General features: G+C 42.5%; 1 protein-coding gene across 2 annotated transcripts; it reads left to right on the top strand.

Moving 5' to 3' along the window:
- The first annotated feature begins 346 nt into the window (after positions 1-346).
- On the top strand, positions 347-12,568 carry tmem38b (transmembrane protein 38B). Of its 2 annotated transcripts, XM_029708532.1 has the most exons (7): positions 616-718; positions 3,926-3,951; positions 6,186-6,342; positions 9,992-10,176; positions 11,082-11,169; positions 11,475-11,592; positions 12,190-12,568. In XM_029708532.1, exons 3-7 carry the CDS (start codon positions 6,236-6,238, stop codon positions 12,499-12,501), a joined length of 810 nt encoding a protein of 269 aa, XP_029564392.1. In that variant the 5' UTR covers positions 616-718; positions 3,926-3,951; positions 6,186-6,235; the 3' UTR covers positions 12,502-12,568. The 2 variants fall into 2 exon arrangements, with proteins under 2 accessions (XP_029564391.1, XP_029564392.1); XM_029708531.1 differs by lacking the exon at positions 3,926-3,951 and having other exon boundaries at positions 347-718.
- The last annotated feature ends 12,040 nt before the right edge of the window (positions 12,569-24,608 follow it).

Raw genomic sequence — 24,608 nt, 5'->3', positions numbered from 1 at the left:
ATACTGTAATGACTGATCCAAAGTGTACCTACACAGTTGTTACACGCTACCTATGCACAATATAAACAATTGCAACGATAGCCTGTGCATAACTGTACCTGCTGCTCATGTAATTACAATTATGTAAATAGTTGCAACCTGTATGCTTGTGTGCGTGTGTGCGCGTGCGTGCGTGTCCACGCGCGTGCAGAAGTGTATTGCGAGAACCTGTCCTATAGCGTCAGTCCGCGAGCCACACACACACCTCTGATTGGCTCATCCTTCCACTTCTTGCCAATCAGAGAGCTCCGCTCGCTCCAACAGCCACCTCATTGACGGATTTACGTAGCCGGAATTCCGCCTCCTGATGTCAATGGCATTGCATTGGCTGTCCCTTGTCCACAGGGAGCCGTTGCTGACGGATAAACAGGTGTTGTCAGTTTTGCGCTCGTCAGAAGCAGCTGTTTAGATCTGAACTCTGAAGACAAAACAGACGGGATAAACCACTAACCGACTGCTCAGATGCTCGGAGTTGGACGACTGCCACTTATTTAAACACCTCGAAGATTAGAAGTAGAGAGCACACATATCGAGGGATTCCAGAGTAACAGAAATATGGATTTGTTTGGGGTTCTGAATTTGGACGAAGTGTCCCATGGACTGGCTGGTCTGTCCATGTTTCCGTACTTTGACACGGCGCATTACATTGTCTCAGTGATGGCATTGCGAGAACAGCCAGGTAAGCAAAGACCGTTCAACAGCGGGTTGACATTGACCGGTCTAGTTCACTACAGTAGCCTAGTTCTGACTGTTTATAAAGCTTCATTGAATGTTTTGCCTCGTTGCTTTCCATATTTTAATGACAGTAAGGCAAGGCTTGAATACTACACTTTTTGCTCCCTGATGACAGAATCCCGCCTCGAGTTGCCTCCACACCAGACGTGACAGTAAGCGTGTGAGAACGTGGAACTTGAGAGAACATTCCACACAATTCGACGTTTTTGGCCACGTCATGTTTTCATTTTCGAAATACCCACAGCTGGATGGCGTAATAATCTTAGGGAATGGATTACTGCTGCGGGATTAATTTGAGAATTGACATCCCTCATATTACAAAGTGACAAGAGTTATGCATGAGTCCTAGCTAAATCTATTTGTTTTATCTGTTTGCCCAGTTGACATTAACAAGGTCAAGTCACGCCACTTTTGCACCCTTGAAGTTTTTAAACATGCCTCTGGAAGTTCATATAGTGGACAGTGATTGTGTGCGGACACACACACACACACACACAATCCATCCCTCTCCCACACACATAGTGAGATCGTGTATTGTGCTGTATCAGGGCGTGGGGACTAATTACTTCAGTTTTAATCTTTAGCCGGAACTGTATGTAACTGGAGCTTTGCAGCTATAAGATTTTGATACTCTGTGCTTGAGAAGGGAGGCGAAAGAGACGCATCAATAATTGAATGGGGCTCCTCTCTGGTTCTGTTTTGGCATCAATACTGCCTCAAGACTCACGGATGGAAAAACGGGACCCAAATGTAGATAATGACATACAGTAGGCTATAAATGGATAATAACACGGAATGTGTGATTTAGAGAACACAATCAACTACTGTAGCCTATTCATGAATCACGATAATGTTTATGATAAGCTTAAAGGTCAATGAAAGTAAATCAGTCAATGGCATGGCTGTATTGACCTCATAGAGATGCTATCTTAACATTTACAACAAACACACTATCAGTGGCACTAACCATTGTGATATAGGTAGCAGCTACAGTACAGGCCTACTGCAAATCAGGCTGCCTGACACTATGCCAAGTCTGTTATATTTATGTCACTCTTATAGTGGCTCAGTTTAGAGACAGGTGGAGTTTTACAGCTTTAAGGTTGACCTTTTCCCCAAACAAACCAGACCTGAGTTCAAAATAAAAAATATTCAAGCATTTACTCTAGTCTGTCTGGAGTACCAGATGAATAGTTGCATTTTTGTGACTATTCTATTGGTTCCATTGCGGCAGGCAAGCTCAGTCAAGCCCAGATAAAGAATTTGAAATGATATCAAATAGTACTTGAACCCAGGTCTGAAACAAACAGCAGGGTTAGAGCTAGTGTGGCTTCACTGACTTGTGTGGCATCTCATTCCCTCTGGCCTGTCAATGCCTCAGCCGCTGCTGATCCTATAGGCTATGATCTGCATCCCAAATGGCACCATATTCCCTATATACAGTAGTGCACTACTTTTGACCAGGGCCCATAGGGCTCTGGTCAAATATAGTGCACTAAATTTGGAATGGGGTGTAAATTGGGGTACAGTCTGTCCCACAGGCTTCCTGGGTGTGAGTGATTTGAGTAATGGAGGGGGTTGCCCTCGTGCAGTTTGCCTCTGCTGTCAACCTCCCAAAATATCACACGGTCACCCAACATGCACCAGTGGTCCTCATATAACCCCTCCCCTGGGTGTGTGGAGAGTGTGTGTGTGTGACATGATATGGTCATAGCCTTGCCTGTATTATGATGGCTTCTACAACACAGAAAGCCATATTAGTGGAATCTACAGCCATATCAGGGATCAATTCTCGAACTGAAGCCACAGAGAACAATGAAGCTTATTAGAGTCTAAGTTCCAAATCATATTTTCTCCCAGAAAGGAAAGGAATGTTCCAAAAGAGCCTGTTCTTTTCCCCTCTGTCTTCCATCCTGTTCTGGCTGGCCTTCATTTTTAGACGGCACTGGATCTTGTCATGATTCCCACAAAGCACTCAGACTTGACATTTTTTATGGAAATTAACTGGCACATTGTACATTTAGAGCCACTTGAAAAGCACCGCTGATATATAGATGGTGTTTATTATAAAAAGTATTTTTCACGAGCACTTGTCTTTATACAGCATAGTCATTTCAAGCCGTGTCCAAACTTCACTGAGTGAGTTGTACAGGAAGTGGGAGGTCTGTCTGCCATCTAAAATGGAAAAACGCAGCATTAGTTCCTTCTGTGAACAGTCTGTAATCTAAAAAGAAGTGCCCCATCCTCAAGTACTCACAGAGGAGACCTGGCCCGGAGAGACAGACACAGAAAAACAAACGGACTGAACGAGAGAGAGTAGTCTCTCCCAGACTCTGACGATTCTGTGACGTGAAACTAGTCTCTCAGAGCGACATGCATCAGTGTTTTCTAAACGGGGTCTAGAAACAAACTGCAGCTCTAGAAACCCTGTAAGTGAACCCGGTAGACGGGAACTGCAGAGAGACAGGGGGTTACACCACATTCTGTTCCTTCCTGTTTGTAGAGGGAGCATGTGAAATATCACAGACTGGGGCCAAACGTTTTAGGCTTTCTCTGGGGACTCTTGAAGCAAAAAACTCAACAACCCACTCAATGAATATCCCTAGCTGGCAGCATAACCAGTTCACCCATTCTCAAGGGATTCTCAGCGTGCAAGGGATAGACGATTCAACAAAGCTTCAATAATTACAAATATGCAGTGGAATGTATTAGTTGACGAAACCTCTCACCTCTCTTGTTTACTTATGCTAAATGGGGGGAACGCAGCCTTCCTTAATTTCTGTTGCTTGGCTGGCTCTGCTGCTTTTATAGCCCTCAAGGCATGAACTGTTTTTCAACTACAGGAAGCTCATCACAGCTAATTTCACACACTGCTCTTGTATGTGGCGAAACACACCTCTGCAGGCCTTTGTGACAAAATAACCAACTCTGTTTCTCTGCTGTCTGCTCAGTTCTCATGAGAGAAAGAAATCCTCTCTCTAAACACGGCTACATTTTACCAACACTATGCCTATATACTCAAGGGATATAACGCCTACAGTAGATGTTGTGTACACATTTACATGCATGTCATTGAACTATCTGTACTATTACCATTGAACTCTTTGTATAGGCATATTCATGAATGTTGTGCCTTTTGGTTATGTTACAGGTTACAGTATGTTTCCCAGTAGACAGGTATGTATTTATGAAGTAATAACAACTTATTCCTACATGCCATTACCGTCACAATCCCATCCACCTGCTATAGAAATCCATCCCGAGTCATTACAGTATGTATAGACTGTATATGGCTCTGAGTAAACTCATCTTTAGAGATCTGCTGTTGACAAATCTTCTATCCAGAAGGCTTCGTCCCAGATCTGGTGCGTGCATGGCCGCCGAGCTTTTGTTTCTTTATTCATTACCTTCCTTTAACCTAGCCTGGTCCCAGATCTGTTTGTGTGGACTTGCGAACTGTTTGGTATGACAACTCTCATGGGAGTTGGTAAGAGGGCACAAACAGATCTGGGACCGGGCTATATTTTAAACGGGTAGGTTAAACATTTAACCATGACAACCTGTTAAGCGTTGATGTGTCAGTGACACGGAGTCGCCATGGTTACACCGCTCCTCCTGCTTTCACAGTGATTTAACTGTTTACTAAGCTTGTTAAGAGGTTATTACGACTGTTATAACCTTCCGTCAATTGACTACGACCTGCTTTCAATTGATGGTTGGCACGATGGCAGTTGTTTTGTTTAGGGATGTTGTTGATGGGCAAATGTGCTGACGTGCTGTAACCACGACTTCAGTTGCAACATCAGCTACCTTGCTCCAACGGCAAACGCCGCCGACCATGTAGGCTGTCAGTTCTGATGTATGCGTGTTCAGATGGGTACTGTTGCGCAAAGCTGAGTGTCCATCTGTAGTGAACTGGCGCACCAAATACATTTTTCATCAGCTATTGAATGGTTGTGCAAATGGTTGTTTGGTGGCGCCTGAGATTTGGAGTTGTGAGGAACCGTTGGCGTATGTGTTTATTTGCTGTTGCTTTGTGTGTATTTCTTTGTATGTGTGTGCCAACTGTGTACTGTAGCTCACCCTCTCATGGAAACAGGTAATCACTAATCCGTATTGCTTGATCTATATCATGTGATGTCATGTGAACCGTATGTCAGATGCCCTGCGATTTAGTAGTTACACTTCAGATACGGTTGTAGTTCTTCCTGTAAAACCTCTCTTAACCTCTCTCTCTCTCCACTGTTTCCAATTTATACTGTCAATAAAACCCTCAAAATACAGGAAAATGTATGATTTTATTTTAGAAAAAACGACAGTAGTGTTTATCCTGTTGTGTTAACTATTGAGACAATGGGAAGAGCATATGTAGTTACCATAGGTCTACTCTGCAGTCTTATAAAGGAAGCCTTAGTTGTGTTCAAGAGGGAGAACTCTAAATAACATGGCTTCCTAGTTGTGTTCGTGCTCAGGGCAGGAGGCTTCCTTGCCTGCCTCTCCAGGACTCTTTAATCCCTCAGATTAACCAGGCTGGCATTACAGGATTTAGTTAGCGTGGGGCTAACCTTGACACCAGGAAGTAGACTACTTGGGAACTGGCAAATTAAGATGAGGAAGGGCCAGAGCCAAGGTGCTAAATATGGCTCTGAGAAGGGCCTCAGCTGTGTACGTCCTATGCTCACATGGTGGACTGGACTGGTAGGAACTTGATCCTGTACATCAGCAGACTCCATCAATCATTTTCCGGACCACCTCCCTCCACTCAAGCCATGAACTTTTTGACCCCCTCCATATTTGGTGACCAAGTGGTAGCAACTTGATCTTGTACTTGACTAGTACATTTTCACCATGTGAGCCTACTATATTTAGCCATATTTTTAATTGAACATAACATTTATTTGTCAGAGTGGGTGGGGTTTATTAGCTTGTTTGCCACACTGTGGTGTAATGACCTTTTGGCTGACCTGAGTGACCCAACTACCTGTGTCTGTCCCTAATACATAGTGGAAGTCTTTCTTAATACTTGATCCTAGTTGATCTAGAATTCCTTCCTTAAGAGGCAGTGTCCATAGTCTGACTGAGAGGGAAGGAGCACAATGCTGAATGGCTTGGGATATGGGGAGACGATACACTTAATCTTAATTGAGTAGATACCAGCCCTAATCAACTTTTGAACTCTTAACTCTGCACTTTACTCTGAAGTCCTTAAACTGATTCTCATATCTGTATCAAAATGTGTGTAGGTGAGATGAGCACATATCCTAGTCCTGTGGCTGACCTGGTTCTCAGTTCTCTATCTACTGTAGTTAATATTTAAACTGCCCTGGACCCATTGTGTCATATGTTATATTGTACTTGTACTTTATTTGACTTAGTTTTAGATAAACTAACCGCTGGTGACTGGGTTTCAGGTGCCCTGGAGGTGGCGCGGAGGAGCCCGTTTGCCTGCTGGTTCAGTTCCATGCTCTACTGCTTCGGCGGGGGCATTCTCTCAGGTTTCATGATGGCTGAGGCCCCCATAGCCTTCCTGTCCAACAGCACCAGCGTTCTCATGGCCTCTGTCATATGGTGAGTCCTGTATTAGGTTTAAGAGATCAGAGAGGGAGGTAGGGGTTAGAGAGGGAGGCCCCTATAGCCCCTCTGTCGAACAGCGCCAATGTCCTAATGGCCTCTGTCATCTGGTGAGTGTGTGGGGGGGGGAGGGGATGGGGAGAGAGAGGAATCACACGAAAACATAGCCCAACATGCAGTGTCTCTGGGAAAGCCATTGGAATACACACTAGAATACTTGTGTAGATTGCCTTCAGTGGACCCTGAAAACCAATGGACCATAGATTCTCTGAGGCTCTCCCAGTCTGGATACACAGCAGGGGAAAGGGCTGAATAAAATAGCACCTATTTAAAAAAAACTAAAACACATCCACCATGCTTCCTTTTCAATACCATAGTGTTTTAGTGCCCTCTGCTGGGGGGGAATCCAACATGCTTACTGATTGTTGAACTGTGCTGTACATTTATTTTTAAACATGGACATTTAAGAACCTGTCTTTGTCAAATCAATCTTTATTTATACAGCACATTTCAGACATGGAATGCAACACAATTTGCTTTACAGGAAAATGTTTTTAAAAAGCTTAAATATTTACTACACAGCAAACACAAGATAAAAAAACAAAATAGTGACACAAACTGAACAACTAAAAAGCACCCTTAGGAAAAGAAAAGCTAATAATAGGTATTTTAAGATCTCTTTTAAATATGTCCACAGTTTCGGCCCCCCTCTGGTTATCTGGCAGGCTATTCCAGAGGCTGGGGCATAACAACTGAAGGCTGCCTCGCCATGCCTCTTGGTCCTAGACTTTGAGATAATAACTTCCTCAGGCTAGGGTCTAACTATTTTTCTCCATTTCCACCTGACTGACGTGCCCAAAGTAAACTGCCTGTTGCTCAGGCCCTGAAGCCAGGATATGCATATAATTGGTACCATTGGGGAAAAAAACACTTTGAAGTTTGTAGAAATGTTTAAATAATATAGGAGACTAATACAATGTATATGGTAGGCGAAAATCCAAAGAAAAACCAACCATGCTCTTCCAATAGAACGTATAGGGAAAAAATTAAATCTAGCTCCCAGTATGCAATTCCTATGGCTTCCACTGGGTGTCAGTAGTCTTTGTTCAAGGTTTCAGGCTTGTTTCTTCCCAAATGAGGAAGAATTATAGTTTTAGTTTAGTACAGGGATACAGTCTTGGAAATCAGTCTGTGCGTGGGACGAAGAGGATGCGCACCTGCTAATATCGTTTTCCTATTGAACATACTTCTTTCAGTATGAAATATTGTAGTTTAATTACATTTTAGCGTATCTGAGGATAAAATAAATGTATTTTGACTTGTTTTAACAAAGTTTAGCGGTAGCTTTTTGGATTCTTTTCTCTGCATGTTGATGGACTGGATTACTCAAATCGATGACGCCAACTAAACTGACTTTTTGGGATATAAAGGATTTTATCTAACAAAACAACACTACATGTTGTAGCTGGGACCCTTTTAGATGACAAATCAGAGGGAGATTTTCAAAGTGAATATTTAATCGCTATTTGTGAATTTATGAAACCTGTGCTGGTGGAAAAATATTTTGATGTGGGGCGCCATCCTCAAACAATCGCATGGCATGTTTTCGCTGTAAAGCCTATTGTAAATCGGACAGTGCAGTTAAATTACTGTTAATCTAAGATTTTAACCGATATAAGATACTTGTATGCTCCTAAATGTTTAATATCCATAATGTTTATGATTATTTATTTGAATTGCGCGCCCTCCAGTTTCACCGGAAGTTGTCCCGCTAGCGGGATGCCTAGCCCTAAGATTTTAAAAGGCCAATGACAGAGGACCTGAGGGACCTACTGGGTACATAACTTAAAAGCATGTCTGACATGTATTGGGGTGCACAATTGTAGATGGATTTAGAAACCAATAGAATAATCTTAAAATTAATTCTAAAACTCACATGCAGCCAGTGCAGAGACCTGGTGTAATGCGTGCTCTCCGTCTGGTCCTGGTCAGTACCCGTGCTGCAGCATTCTGTATGTTTAGCAGTTGACCAATGGCTTTCTTGGGAAGACCAGACAGGAGAGCATTACAGTAGTCAAGCCTGCTTCTAATAAAAGCATGGATGAGTCTCTCTGTATCAGCCTGAGAGAGAAACGGCCACACCTTGGCAATGTTCCTCAGGTGAGGGGGAAAAAAGCTATTTTGTTCACATTCCCAATGTTTGATTTTGAAATTTAATTCAGAATCTAAAATCCTAGTCTTTATTACCTGTAAATGTAAAATGTGCGGCCAGATTCCCTCTCTGTGCTTTGGCTCCAACAAGTCTCTCGGTCTTGTCTTGATTTAGCTGGAGGAACTTGTGTGCCATCCAAGTATTTAAATCACTAATACAGTCTAATCGTTTATTTGTGGAGCTAAAATCCTCTGGTGACACAGAAATGTAAAGTTGTGTATCGTCTGCGTAGCATTGAAAATGTGCTTTCTCATAATGCTGCGACGGGGGTAACGTATATAGTACCAGACCCAAAATCGAACCTTGTGGAACTCCACATGTGATATATATATTTTCTCTGAGTTATGTTCACCAAGGGTGACAAACTCTCAACTGGTTAAATAGGTCCTAAACCAATTTAGAACTTAACAGGAGAGACCAACCCACCTCTCCAGTCTGTCCTGAAGGACATTATGGTCAACCGTGTCGAATGCAGCACTTAAATCTAAGATTACAAGGACAGAGCTGTTTGGCATCCGGGTTGGGTCTAAGATCATTTACCACTTTAAATTCAATTTTAGTTACCTTGTGGATTTCAGTAGGCCTATGGGTGTTTTGATAACATACACTTGTGTAACAGAATATGCAAATAAGTGGGTAAATGACCACACAGGAATGGACCAATTAGCCAGTCCTGCTCCCAGATCTATTTGTGCTGTATATGTTTCGCATGGCAATGTTGACCATGGGATTTGGCAAGACGGCACAAACGGATCTGGGACCAGGCTAGAATATGTAATTGTTCAAGTACGGTGAAGGTAATATATACTGGGTGCTCCCGAGTGGCACAGGGGCACTGCATCTCAGTGCAAGAGGCATCACTGCAGTCCCTGGTTCAAATCCAGGCTGCGTCACATTCAGCTGTGATTGGGAGTCCCATAGGGCAGTGCACAGTTGGCCGGGGTAGGCCGTCATTGTAAATAAGAAATTGTTGTTAACTGACTTGCCTAGTTAAATAAAGGCTTAAAATGCTGTTATTTATGTCATCATTGAGAAAACAAACACGCACACTACAGACAGCCTACCCCGGGCTCACGATTTCATACATGTTCGACGAAAAGCTTTTTATGTTTTATCTCCGTTATAATGATGTGGATTGGAGCAGCAAGGTGTTTTGCTGTAATATTTTACTCACTACTTCCTGAATGGACATTGCATGGCTGTGGTTTGTGGGAAGAATTGGGTAAAATTCCGCCCTCTGCTGGCTAAATGGAAGACTGCTGTTAACAGACAGTATAGCTGGGGGTTTACTACAGTAAACTGAATGTAAACGGAGCTAATTCTCAAATGTCTGTTTGTGTGTACATTTCTGTGTGAGTCCTGGCTTGGATGCATATGTGCGTGCATTCCTGTCCGTGTGTGTGCCTGCCTTCCCTGTGTGCGTGTGTATTCCAGGTACCTGGTGTTCTACTGCCCCCAGGACGTGGTGTACTCCTGTACCGCCCTCTTCCCCCTGCGTCTGGTGCTGACGGGTATGAAGGAGGTGACCCGCACATGGAAGGTCCTGGGGGGTGTGGCTCAGGCACACAGCAAGTACAAGGATGGCCTGCTGGTGATGATCGCTATAGGATGGGCTAAAGGTACAGTAGGCATCTATTGTGAATGCAATCCGCACAAGCATACAGTCTGATAACCATAGAGATTGTGACAACCTCTGGCCACTATACGCTATGCTAAGGTACCACTGTGTGAATACAGACAAGCATGTGAAATATGCCCATATACACACACACACACAGATGCATAAAACGCTCTCTCTCTCCCATTCATGAAGTGTACTCGACATCTAGTTTTGATTTACACCCGGTTGAGTTGTCAACTAACTTAAATTCAACAACACATTCACCATGTCATGGTTAAAGGCTGGGTGAAAAAAATACCAAATTCCCTTACGTTGATGACTTTCTGCAAATCCAATCAGTTTCCCACGTTGATTCAACGTCATCACATGGATTTCTGTCGTTGAAATGACGTGGAAAGAGCATTGACTCAACCAGTTTTTGCCCCGTGGGTACGTTGTGTGCAAATCAATTTGGAAAGTAAAGCCTTGTAGGTAGTCATTCATAAGACAGGTTTGAGAAATGTAATGGATATCAAAGCCGTTACTGTTGTCGTCGTTAACGTCCTGAGCTTTGGTCCTTACAAATGTTTCTACATAACATGAGGTTGATTTGACACTTAATTGTGATCCTGTAAATGAAGCCCGGAAGCCTTTACACACATTACATTCTTAGTATTTATTTAGCAGCAAACAAACTCATTGAGTTGACTTTTTAGACTAAGTACTGGACCAAAAGAGTATAATGCAACTAGACTGCTCCAAGATTTGTTTGTGCTGTATAGCAAACTCATATGGTCATTGTCATGCCAAACAGACCACTGGAGCTGGCAAGACTGCACAAACAGATCTGGGATCAGGCTGTACAGGCTACTGTAACAACCCAGAGGACAATTACACAGCGTCTACTTCTCTCTTTCTCTTTAGGTGCTGGAGGGGGTCTGATCAGTAACTTTGAGCAGCTGGTACGAGGAGTCTGGAAGCCAGAGACCAACGAGCTTCTTAAGATGACCTAGTAAGTCTCCTCTAACAGTGCTTGTACTTGACTCTGTATGATGTTGTGCACAGAAACCCAGTGATGTAATTGGAGACTCACTGAGTGACAGATCTGTCGCTGGCTGGCTGACTGTGTTGGCTTTGACTTTGATCTGTTGTTGTGTGATGATGTCTGTCTAGTGGCGTCTCCCTATTCTGATACGGGAGAGCGAAGAGGGGATCCTGAATGCCTACCCGCTGTGACTCACAATCTGTTCAGAACCACAATGGTGAAGTCATGACATCCGAGTTGACCTCTGACCTTTAACCTTTGTGTTTGCGCAGCCCCACTAAGGTCACCTTGATAGGAGCGGTGCTGTTTGCCCTGCAGCAGAACCAGTACCTTCCTGTCCAGAAACAGCACCTCATGCTGATCTACACTGGCTTCACCGTCGTCAACAAGGTCAGTCACTGACCTAGCCTCAACCCCAACCCTAACACTATAGGACTCGTATGTTTATCGGACCCAGATCAAGCCTAGACATGAACTAATAAAGCATACTCAATAGGACAATCTCAGCTGAAAGTGTTTTTTTAAACACAGGAATAGATTTATTCGTCTGGGAAAACAGCCAAGACATCATTTTTATGGAAATCAAACAACATTCTTACAGCATTAAATGGTAGTGTTCGTCATGTTATTTGAATGACCTACCTTTATCATTAGCTATGACTCAACATTAGTCTTAGTGTTGCCCCAGCAGAAGATTTTTGTATCGTTTTCATCTTGTTGCGTCATTCTTTCTCAATCCTCTCACACCGAGGTCTCCTGCTCTCGACTCTGAATCTAAGCACAGGTTTTCAGAACTCTCTCAAATGTTAATTTGGGGTTCACCGGTCAACTCACTAAAGTTGCATTTAATCTGATTTAAGAATCTGTTTACCTCCATTAGTCATTTTTGTAGTTGTCAGTGTATTCTCATCACTCCACCCTGTGTCTCCATTCTTCTAAATCCTTCCATCACTCTCTTTTTTTTTTTTTTTTTTTTTTTTTTTCCAGACAAGGATGATGCTGACCGGCTCCTCTTCCTCACCCTTTGCTCCCATCGAGTCTGTCGTATACAGCACATTCTTCGCTGGTCCATCACCATCCTCATATACCACCCTCACCACGGAGACTGAGACCCTTGTAGTGAAGAAGCCGTCCACAGCCACTAAGAAGAGCATCAACGAGGCCTGTGAGAGCCTGAACGGCACAGCCCCTGGCTCCCCGTCCAAGATTGCTGCACACAAGAGGGGAAAGGGCTCCCCGAAGAAGGCCAAAGAGCAACCGGAAAGCACTGAAACGGAGAGCAATAAGAAGAGTGACTAGTGACTGTACTATATAGAAATATAGTCTATAGAATGGACGGCCACTTGGCACACTGGAATTTGACTGGTAAAGGCATGGGTACACGTAATATGGCGGCCAGTCCACCCATTGTTAGTACATTGACTTGAATGGGGATGTCCATTCTATAAATTATATTTCTATGCTGTAATGCCCTCCTTATCCTGGCTAGGACAATCTATCCTCCTTGTCCTGTGACACCGTCATCCTGTGATAGGTCCCAATCTGCCCACTACCCCACCCCCTTGGTCCTAACACTTTGATGTGTGTAGATTTGTAAGGTGTAAGCAATATGGTGAAAACTTCACATATATATATATATATATATATATATATATATATATATATATATATATATATATATATATATATATATATATACTTATCCAGATCCTTCAGATCTTCAAACATCAATTATGGCTAGGGTTGGAAAATTCCTGCAACTTTCAATAAATTCCCTGGTTTTCCCAAAATCCCGGTTGGAGGATTCCTGGAATCAGGGAATAAGCAGGAAATCTGGAGTCCTCCAATCAGGACTTCTGAAAAGCCAGGGAAATGATTGAACGTTCCAGAAATTTTGCAACCCTAGTTATGGCCAAGCGGGAGGAAATTGGGGACCGCTTGAATGAGTGCAAATGTAATCTATGCTGATTTTATTATACAGTAAATGTATCTATATTTTATATTGAAGTTTGATAATCCTTTTGTAATTATGCGTTGATGAATCCAGTTTATACTAAGGGATAAATACTGTCCGTGATGCTGATCCATGACTGTCGGCCACTGTTTAACTGTATTTTAATATAAAATATTCTGTTTTATTGGCTTGTATTTCCTACTATGAAATATTTTACAGAGTTTATATAATTATTACTCAGATGTTCTATTCTATTTATACTCAGGGAAATGCACTTGAATTACACATTTCTAAATGGAATGCTTTTTGGTGCACTTACTCTTCTGTGAATGCTAGTCTATTGAGCGCTTCAAAAGTAAATGATCACATGCACTTTAATCGGCATCCATGTCGTTCTCATACACTAACACCGACATGCAAACACTTGGACATTTGAAAACATTTTGTATGGTAAAACCTTTAGTTGATAACCTTTTAGTTCATACGAAGATGTTCAGATTGGAGAAATATTTTCAGATACAGCGTCTCGAAGCTCTGAGTCGACATACCGATAATGTATTTCTTCAATTATATTCTCACCTGTAGCAATGGCTCCTATTTATCTTATTATTGTTAGCTGTGGTCATGTCCAGGGCAAGGAAAGGTCAGATTAAGCTGAACAAATACAAACATCAGTATCTCAGCCTGCTTTTCTTTTACAATGGAAATGAGGTTTGAATTAAAGATGCACTCCAGGATCTTAAGCACAAATATGTAACATATAGTACGAATTGCATTCGTAACACAAGAATTTCAACAAAAAAAACAAATGTATATTTTGCAGGATGTAACATATACGAAATGGATGATGTTGTACACAATCTGACTTAGCACACAGAAAACGGGGACCAATTTTGGCTCATGAGCACTACTATCAAAACTACTGGCTGAAATTATACCAACGTTTGAGAGTAACTTTAAGTAGTGTGCAATAATGCTGCCCTTATATGTGTCTCGGTCTATTGGTTGTATTTTCCCTAATGATGTCTTAATTCTTTGATTTGGAACAGTAGAAACTAATGGAGCTCACAGATGTAACATTTCTTCTATCTGTAAGACAAAGAGGGAAACATTGCATCATTGTAGCATGAGAACTTGATTGATAACTCACCCTCTTTCACCACCTTAGGAAAAGAAAATCCTGAAATCCTTCAAGTTCACAAAATAACCTCAGAGCTTGGAAAGGAGTCCCACAGGAATACAAATTAAGAACAGAGGTGGTGTTGAAACTCTAGTTGTAAAGGAGTCTCGTAGCAGATAGCAGATATGTCTGTCTGTAATGCTCACAGTCCACCTCTGCATGTCAATTAGAGTGCCATCTCTCAGTGTGTGTGTGTGTGTATGACCACTTGCTTGCGTTCATGCTCGGTGTGTATGTGACTAAGGGTGAACTCTGAGTCCTGGGTAGTTTAAGTCCTCTCTCGCTCAATTCAATTTGCTTTATTGACATGAGGTAACAATTTACATATTGCCAAACTTTCTTTGGGATTTACAATATTAACATAATAATAATCAATATTGTCAACGGGACAACAGTAACAACAATAACCAAAGGTCAAAATAACCATACATTGAACAACAAGGATATGTACAGGATGGTTGGTCTGTCAGACACTGTCCCTTATCTTATGGCAGGCAGAAATATGGTGCGCTGCCAACACACAGCTCTCTGCGTCCTCCCCCAACAGGACGGGTAGCCTATCCTCATCAGAGAGGTCTTTGAAAACTTGAATACGTTTATTTTTTTAAACATTTTGTCAGGAAATGCAGCTCTGTCTCAGGTTCTGCTGTGGTGCGCGCAATGCCGTCGGGGGTACACCAAATAAAAATGTGATTCATATTTAAAAAAATATTATTTATTTTTTATTCTTCACATTTTCAAACAGTATATTTATGTTTTCCAACGGGTCTATACATTTGGGTGTTTTTTTTCCCTCGCCTGAGTAGCCTCATTTCACTGCCAAAAGTAAAATTAAACCATCTAGTGTTCAGCAAAATAACAATGTCAAATACAGGAAGCCTAGTCAAATAATGAACATCCAATCACATCAACCATTACTCACTCATGGGAAACCTTCACTCTTGCGCAGACATTTAGAAATGAAACATCAGAATTTGAAAAAATAAGCCACGGGAGTTTTTTGAGTGAGAATAAAAATGACTTTCGAGTAGTAAGACATGTATAAAAGCAACAGATACCATTAATAAGAAGGGGCTAGAAGCGTCTTATATGGTGAGCTACCGAGTGGCTAGGACAGGCAAGCTCCATACTATTTGGAAACAATTACTGCTTCGCATACAAGCCAGTGAATTATATGCATTAATGCTGAATGAGTCAACAGATGTGGTGGGACTGGCACAGCTCCTGATATACTGTATGTCCGTTACGTTCATGGGGGGGGTCAATTAAGAAAGACATCCTCTTCTGTGCCCTGGTCCTATAAGAGCTCTTTGTCACTTCCCACGAGCCGGGTTGTGACCAAAACTCACACTCATTCTTATGTTTAATAAATGTATCTTATAGTGTGTGTGTGGCAGGCTTACAATGATGGCAAACTGTGCTCACTGAGCCTGTACTTTGTCAAGGTTTTTCTAAGGTTTTGATCAGTAACCATGGTCAAGTAGTTTGCCACGGTGCATCGTCGATTTAGGGCCAGATCACTGCATTTCGCTTGTGCTTGTGTTTCCCAATAAGTAATGTTTTGTTTTGACTGTGTTGTAATTTGTTTTGATCTGATTGATTGGATGTTCTGGTTCTGAGGCTTCAGTGTGTTAGTAGAACAGGTTTGTGAACTCAGCCCCAGGACCAGCTGGATGAGGGCTCTTTTTCTGCTCAGTCTTGGTATTGCAGAGCTTGGTAATGATATGAGAGGGGGTCACTGAGTTTCCATTCCAATTGCTCTTTTTTGAGTTTTTATTATTAGTGGATATTGGCCTGCGTGCATTGTTTGTGGTTTTCCTCTGGAAATGTAGGAGAATCTTACAGAACTCTGCATGCAGGGTTTCAATGGGGTGTTTGTCCCATTGGGTGAAATCTTGTTATGCAAGTGGACCCCACACCTCACTGCCATGAAGTGCAATTGGTTCAACGTCACATTCAATTAGCCACATTTTAATAGGTATTTCAATTTGAATTCGTTTTTTGATGGCGTAGAATGCCCTGCATTCTTTCTCTCTCATTCATTGCATCATTAAGGTGTCCAATTGAGCACATTTTTAAACCTAAGTAATTGTATTCTGTGCAGTGCCAAATGAGAACTTTGGTCTAATTCCCTGAGATCTGGATCTTCTCTGTAAAATCATTATTTTAGTATTTTTGGGGTTTACTGCCAGGGCCTGGCAGTACTGCACTAGCAGGTCCAGGCTCTGCTGTAGGCCATGTGCTGTGGGTGACAGCAGGCATAGGTCATTTGCAAAGAGTAGGCATTTAACCTCTGAATTGTGGAGACTAACACCAGGGGCTGAGGATTTTTCTAGAATAGTGGCCAATTCGTTGATGTAAATATTGAAGAGCGCAGGGTTCAGATTGCAACCCTGGTGAAGAATTGTTATTTTTTGCCAATTTTGCCAGTATACATTGATTTAATTATGTCATATGTTTTACTCCCTACACCACTTTCAATAACTTTGTAGAACAGTCCTGTATGCCAAATAGAATCAAATGCTTTTTGGAAGTCGATAAAGCAAGCGTATATTTTGGTATTATTTTGGCGGACATGTTTATCTATCAGGGTGTGTAGGGTGTAAATATGATCAGTTGTGCGATGTTTTGGTATAAATCCAATTTGGCTTTCACTCAAGGCATTGTGCTTATTAAGGAAGTTTAGAACTCTTACATTTATAATACTACAGAAAACCTTCCCCAGGTTACTGTTCACACAAATGCCTCTAATTGTTAGGGTCAAATTTGTCTCTGTTCTTAAAGATTGGGGTTATGAGTCCTTGATTCCAGATGTCAGGGAAATAACCTACACTCAGGATCAAATTAAACAGTTTTAATATAGCCAATTGACATTTTGCACTAGTGAATTTGAGCATCTCATTTAGGATGCCATCAGGTCTGCATGCTTTTTTTACATTTGAGGGCCTGAAGTTTCTTAGAGAGCTCTTGGTCAGTAATTGGGGAGTCCAACAGATTTTTATTGTCCTTTATAGCTTTTTCTAATCCATTCAACTTCTCATGAATTTGGCGTTGTTCTGTGTTTGCATCAATTTGAACAGGGTTGTAAGTGTTTTAAAATGTGTTGTCCATATGTCACCATTTTGTATCGCTAATTCCTCGTGTTTAGATTTTTTTTTGGGGGGGGGATCCAATTTTGACAGAAGTTGTGTTTATGGACTCCTCAATTAGTGTCAGCTGCTTGCTGTTGTGCTGTGCTTTTTTGGTTCTGAGTGTACGTTTATAGAGTCTCACAGTAATGAAAGTGTTAATTCACCATTATTTGGGTCTCTGTGCTTATGGTTTGATATTGTTCTAAGTGTTTTCCTTGTCATTTTACAATCTGCATCAAACCAGTTGTGGTCTTTTTTTTGCATCAAACCATCTGTGGTCTTTTTTGTGTAGTTAAAAAATATATATATTTCAGTTCTTTTGCTGTTTGGCTGAATACATTGTTGATGTTTTTTACTGCTAGATTGATACCTTCTTTACTATGAGTGGATGTGCTATCCAGAAAGTTATCTAAGAGTGTTTGGATAGTAGGCTGTCATTGTAAATAAGAATGTGTTCTTAGCTTACTTGTCTAGTTAAATAAAGGTTAAATAAATACAAATATTTTGGTTACTGGTTGCTTTCTGGTATTCTTCTGTGCTGTTTGGGTCCATCTGTATGAATTTCTGATGTTGTACAGCTTACTGGGCTGTGAATGTGTGGTTGTTTCCATAATCTGGCTGTGATCAGACAGAGGTGTTAGTGGCTTGACGGTGAATGAGCTGAGTGAGAAAGGTTAAATGTTTATAATTATGTGCTGTGGCCAAGAGGTGAGCAATAGGTGAATCTCCCCAAAAAGTCCCCCTGTAACCTACCATTGACAAAGTACAGACCCAGGCTTTGACAGAGCTGCAACAGATCCCTTCAGTTTTTGTTGATGGTGCTGTCACTGTTGTTTCTGTGGGGGAGATGAAGACAGTTAGAAACAGTATGGCCTGTAATAAAGCTGGCCCCTCGTGTGGTCGTTTGATCAGGTAGTGTTCCTGTGCGTGCATTTGTGTCCCCACAGATGAGCACCTTTCCCTGGGCCTGTAAAGGGCATGTTTCTTCCTCAAGGGTGGGGAATATCTCCTCTGAGAAATATGGGGATTCTGTGAGGTGGATATATATTGCGAAAAGGATATTCTTCTGTCAGTACAAGTAATTTTTTCAGTTTTAACCAAATGTGATATTTACCAATTTTCAGGGTATCAATTAGATTGTGTAGTTTGGATTTGTACCAAATGATCCTCCAGAGTCTCTGCCTCTATTGACAGAGCTGTGTTTCTGTGAAGGCACAATTACCTCTCTGTAGCCTGTGGGGCATGGAGTGACAATGTCTGTCTTACACCATGTCTCCTGCAGAATGATGACGTCAACATCTTGTAAGATCTTTTTTTAACTCCAGGGATAAACTCTTAGGCCCTGAATGTTCCGCATGAAGGCGATTTCATGCTGCAAAAAGAAAGAATAGCACAGTCAGAAATACAGTAACTACTAAGTTGTTAAGAGTGAGATAAACAAGATCTCTCCCCCCCCCCCCCACCCAGCAAAAGGGCCAGGCAGGAGACATGGGATAAGCCAAGGGCATGGCATGTTGTGCGTTAGGACTGTCAGGTTGTCTCTCTGTGTCAAACACACAGCCGATAGGATATTAGGCTGCAATGGCAGCAAAGTTAAATACAGGGATATGTCCGAAATGGCACACTATTCCCTATATGGTGCAGTACTTTTGACCAGGGCCCATTCGGCTCTGGTCGAAAGTAGTGCACTATGTAGGTAATAGGGTGCTCTTTGGGACGCAGACAGGGTCAGGGAGAGGAGGGTTTAGCTATCAGGGAATATTTCATATTGACACCAGCAATTACCTGGAGGTTATTTCTATAGGGTTAAATCGGCTTACTGTAATCTCAACACCTTGTCTACGCTACTACTTCTGCTTGTCTGTTTTTGAGTGATGAGGAGGTCTATTCAATCTGTATCGCTGAAGCATTACAGATTGGGTGATAACAATTTAAGGACAATTTACGATTGAGTCGACATATGCAGCGTAGTTTATTGAAAAACTAGGTAAATATACTGAACAAAAATATAAATACAGCCTCTCGGGTGGCACAGCGATCAACGGCACTGCATCGCTACAGACCCGGGTTCGATCGCAGGCTGTGTCGCAGCCGGCCGCGACCGGGAGACCCATGAGGCGGCACACAATTGGCCCAGCTTCGTAAGGGTTTGGCCGGCTGGGATGTCCTTGTCCAAATGTATTTACATCCCTATGAGTGAGCATTTCTCCTTTGCCAAGATAATCCATCCACCTGACAGATGTGGCATATCAAGAAGATGATTAAACAGCGCGATCATTACACAAGTGCACTTTGTGCTGGGGACAATAAAAGGTCACACTAAAACGTGCAGTTTTGTCACACAACACAATGCTACAGCTGTCTCAAGTTTTAAAGGGGAGCTTTCGACTTGTATCTCAACACCTTGTCTACAGCTACTACTTCTGCTTGTTTGTTTTTGAGTGATGAGGAGTGCAATCTAATTAAATTGGCATGCTGACTGCAGGAATGGCCGCCAGAGCTTTTGCCAGAGAATGTAACGTTTATTTATCTACCATAAGCCGTCTCCAACATCGCTTTTGGCAGTACATCCAACCGGCCTCACAACCACAGACCATGTGTAACCACGCCAGCCCAGGACCTCCACGTTCGGCTTCTTCACATTATTTGAGACCAGATTATTTGAGACCAGCCACTCGGACAGCTGATGAAACTGTGTTTGCACAACCAAAGAATGTTTGCACAAACTGTCAGAAACCGTCTCAGGGAAGCTCATCTGCATGCTCGTCATCTTTACCAGGGTTTTGACCTGATGGCAGTTCTGCATTGTAACCGACATCAGTGGGTAAATGCTCCCATTCGATGGTCACTAGCACACTGGAGAAGTGTGCTGTTCACGGATAAATCCTGGTTTCAACTGTACCGGGCAGATGGCAGACAGCTTCTATGGCGTTGTGTGGACGAACGGTTTGCTGATGTCAACGTTGTAAACAGAGTGCCCCGTGGTGGCGGTGGGGTTATGGTATGGGCAGGAATAAGCTATGGACAACGAACACAATCGCACTTCATCGATGGCAATTGGAATGCACAGAGATACCGTGACGAGATCCCGAAGCCCATCTTCGTGCCATTCATCCACCGCCATCACCTCAGGTTTCAGCATGATAATGCATGGCCCCATGATACAAGGATCTCTACATAATTCCTGGAAGCTGAACATGTCCCAGTTCTTCCCTGGCCTGCATACTCACCAGACATGTCACCTTTTAAGAATGTTTGTGATACTCTGGAATGACGTGTACGACAGCGTGTTCCAGTTCCCGCCAGGATCCAGCAACTTCCCACAGCCATTGAAGAGGAGTGAAACAACATTTCACAGGCCACAATCAACAGCCTGATCAACTCTATGCAAAGGAGAAGTGTCGCGCTGCATGAGGCAAATGGTGGCCACACCAGATACTGACTGGTTTTCTGATCCACGCCCCTACCTTTTTTAAGGTATCTGTGACCAACAGATGCATATCTGTATTCTCAGTCATGTGAAATCCATAGATGACAGCCTAATTAAATCAATTTACTGATTTCCTTATATGAACTGTAACTCAGTAAAATCTTTGAAATTGTTGCATGTTGCGTTTATGTTTTTGTTCAGTGTATGCAATCTGAAATGACTTTAATTAAATTAGTATTTAAATAAGCACATACTGTATATTTGAGACAAGGAGAACACTGTATTATCCCTTGATCGTGTACTGCTTACTATAGAATTTTGCAGTATACTGTAGAATGCTATACTACACACTAGTATCCTCGATCGTGTACTGCTTACTATAGAATTGTGTAGTATATTGCATCGCAGTGCTAGACCCGTTACTACAGACTGGTTCGGTCCTGGGCTGTATCACAACCGGCCGTGATCGGGAGTCCCATAGGGCGACGCACAATTGTCCCAGCGTTGTCCGGGTTAGGGGAGGGTTTGACTGAGGTAGGCCGTCATTGTAAATAAAAATGTGTTCTTAACTGACTTGCCTAGTTAAATAAAGGTTAAGCATGTTTTTAAAGTATCCCCCAATGGTGTAAAATACTATAGTTGACTTTAGAAAACGACAGTACTTAACATAGAATTATGTAGTACACTGTAGTAAACTGTAGTATACTATTCTACACACTGTATTGAGAAACCTACATGCCAAGTATTGTTCCCCACAGATTATAGAAAAGTTCATCTCTGAAGCAATCCTTACGAGTTATGGAAAATGTGCTCCTTTAATATTTCTCCAGTAGATTTTCTCAAGGAGAAAGCCCCCACCTCTATGTCAAAGATTGTAAAAACTATAGTAAATACTACAGTAATGGTCACAAAAACACTACAGTAAATACTACAGTATACTACAGTAATGTCCGCAAAAACACTACCTCCGATGCACCCTCAGACTGGAGAGACACTACCACCACCACCACTAGTGTCCTTAGTAAACAAACCATTGTCATGGAAGGGTATGCAGGTGCAGGTATCGTCCACAGGAGGGCGTAGGGTGTCTCTCTCTGTCTGACTGGAGGAGAGGAGAGCAGACAGGCAAGCAGAGAGGCAGCTGCAGGCCGTTAGGGGAGGGGAGGACAGTGGCTGGGGGCTAGATGGCTAGGGACCCCAGCCTCTCCCTCAGTGGGAATGGTAGCTGCCCACAGCCACAGAGTGGCACGTCCCTAACAAAGGCAGGCAGAGTCCATCAAAAAGACACAAAGAGCCTTCAGCCACACACACAGACACCCCCCCAACCCCACCAAAGACCTGCGACCAGCTATGCAGCCAGGACCAGACAAAGACCCAGATTCTGTGTTTCTCCTTCTCCAGACAGCGGCTACACACGTACAGTGTTACTGTACATAGATCCGCCACATCTTTTCTTTCATCTTGAGCTAAGATGTTTTTAGTTTTTTCAAAAGTGAAGGACATAAAGCGGAATCCAAGATTTGGATCACAAATGGATGGTCTCTGGCACATGCTGTATGCTGTTTCTGCACATGTGAATGCTCTTGTATGGTATGGTCGTGTTCCTTACATAGTGATTGTCATCCATCAGCTTGCCTGACAGTAGACAGTGAACGGCTTAGTAGTGAGCATACTGAGGAGCTTTTCTCTTCTGTCCTCTGCACTGTGTCAGTAAACCTACAGAAGACACGAGCATAAAGACCCTGTCTAAATCTACAGTCCAGTAATGCTTACCAAGCCACTTAAGCAGTACAATACACAAATGAACAGGACAATAAGCATGAGTAGAAAGATGTGGGGAGAGAGAGAGAGAGATTCCCATTTCCATCTGCTGTCAGGCTCAAAAGGAATAGAAAGCACCAACGTGGATGATGTTACCAAGCTGTAGTAAGATCCATACTACCAATATAGGTTGGTAGAGTGAGAGAGAGCGTGACAATGAGCCAGAGACAGCCAGAGAGCGAGAGAGAGAGAGAGAGAGAGCAATAGAGAGAGAGAGAGAGAGAGAGAGAGAGAGAGAGAGAAGGAGCGAGATAAGACAGGGTTCAAGGCTTTCGGGCGCAGTGGTGTCACATCAGGCCATCATGACAGAGCAGCAGTGATTCACTCTGCCTCTTTTCAGAGAGAGAGAGAGAACGAGGGAGAGAGCGAGAGAGAAAGAGGGAACCACACAAACAGAGCCCTGTACACTGATGAATCTAAATAAAAACACACAGATGGGCCCCTGACAGTGCAACACACTTCAACACAGTATTGCACTCTCCAGAAATTACCACCTGTAGCAATGATTTCCTTTCAAGTGCATTTAGCCCTAACTTCCCTGAGACAAATGTGTCAGTGGAAAAAAATTGATGCATCATAAAGCAGCCACAAAGGCAAACGTATGCAAAAGAAACAATAATTCTAATTGGAAACCTCAAAAATATGAGTTTAATGCCGAATGTAAACTCTTATGAAAAAAAAATAGATATTTAAAACATTACCAACCACAAGATACAGACGTTCGGCAAGAATATTGTGGCACAGCTTCTTGGACACTTGTGCAGTACAATTAATAACTGTGGCTATAAATGCTACAAAATCCACCTTCACAATGACTGTATCCAGATCACTTGATTGATGTATAACATTCGCAACTGGTTGTGGTTCATCCACCGCCATATCTTCTTCAGAAGTGTGGCCTCTTGCCTCTTCAAATCAAATTTCATTGGTCACATACACGTGATTGGCAGATGTTATTGCGGGTGTAGTGAAATGCTTGTGCTTCTAGGTCCGACAGTGCAGTAATAACTAATAAGTAATATCTAACAAATTACACAACATATACCCAATACACACAAATCTAAGTAGGAATTAATTAAGACCATACACATATGGACGAGCGATGTCAGAGCGGAACGGACTAAGATACAGTAGAATAGTATAGAAAAACACTATATACACATATGAGATGAGTAATGCAAGATATGTAAGCATTATTAAGTGACTAACATACCGTAGAATAGTATTGAATACAGTATATACATATGAGATGAGTAAGGCAAGATATGTAAACATTATTAAAGTGACTAGTGTTCCATTCCTTAAAGTGGCCAGTGATTCCTAGTCTATGCCTATAGGCAGCAGCCTCTAATGTGCTAGTGATGGCTGTTTAGCAGTCTGATGGCCTTGAGATAGAAGCTGTTTTTCAGTCTCTCGGTCCCAGCTTTGATGCACCTGTACTGACGTCGCTTTCTGGATGATAGAGGGGTGAACAGGCAGTGGCTCGGGTGGTTGATGTCCTTGATGATCTTTTTGGCCATCCTGTGACATCGGGTGCTGTCTTGGAGGGCGGGTAGTTTGCCCCCAGTAATGCATTGGGCAGACCGCACCACCCTCTGGAGAGCCTTGCGGTTGGGGCGGTGCAGTTGCCGTACCAGATGGTATTACAACATGACAGGATGCTTTCAATTGTGCATCTGTAACAACTCTCATCACCGCCTCCACATAGGGGATGTGCTGTACAGCCCTGATCCTTAAAACCTCAACCTCTTTCACCCTAACAGGCACTCAGGGAATTCGGAAATATGATCCCCACCACAGTTGCAACATTTTACAATAACATATTTCTTCTGTCTGCAAACACTTGACACATGGCCAACCTTTTTACACTTCTTGCATTGTATCGGGTTT

The sequence above is a fragment of the Salmo trutta genome, chromosome 23, assembly GCF_901001165.1.
Source record: "Salmo trutta chromosome 23, fSalTru1.1, whole genome shotgun sequence".
NCBI lineage: Eukaryota > Metazoa > Chordata > Actinopteri > Salmoniformes > Salmonidae > Salmo > Salmo trutta.
The sequence above is the reverse complement of the archived record's forward strand: the minus strand, read 5'-3'. Positions and strand labels throughout refer to the sequence as shown.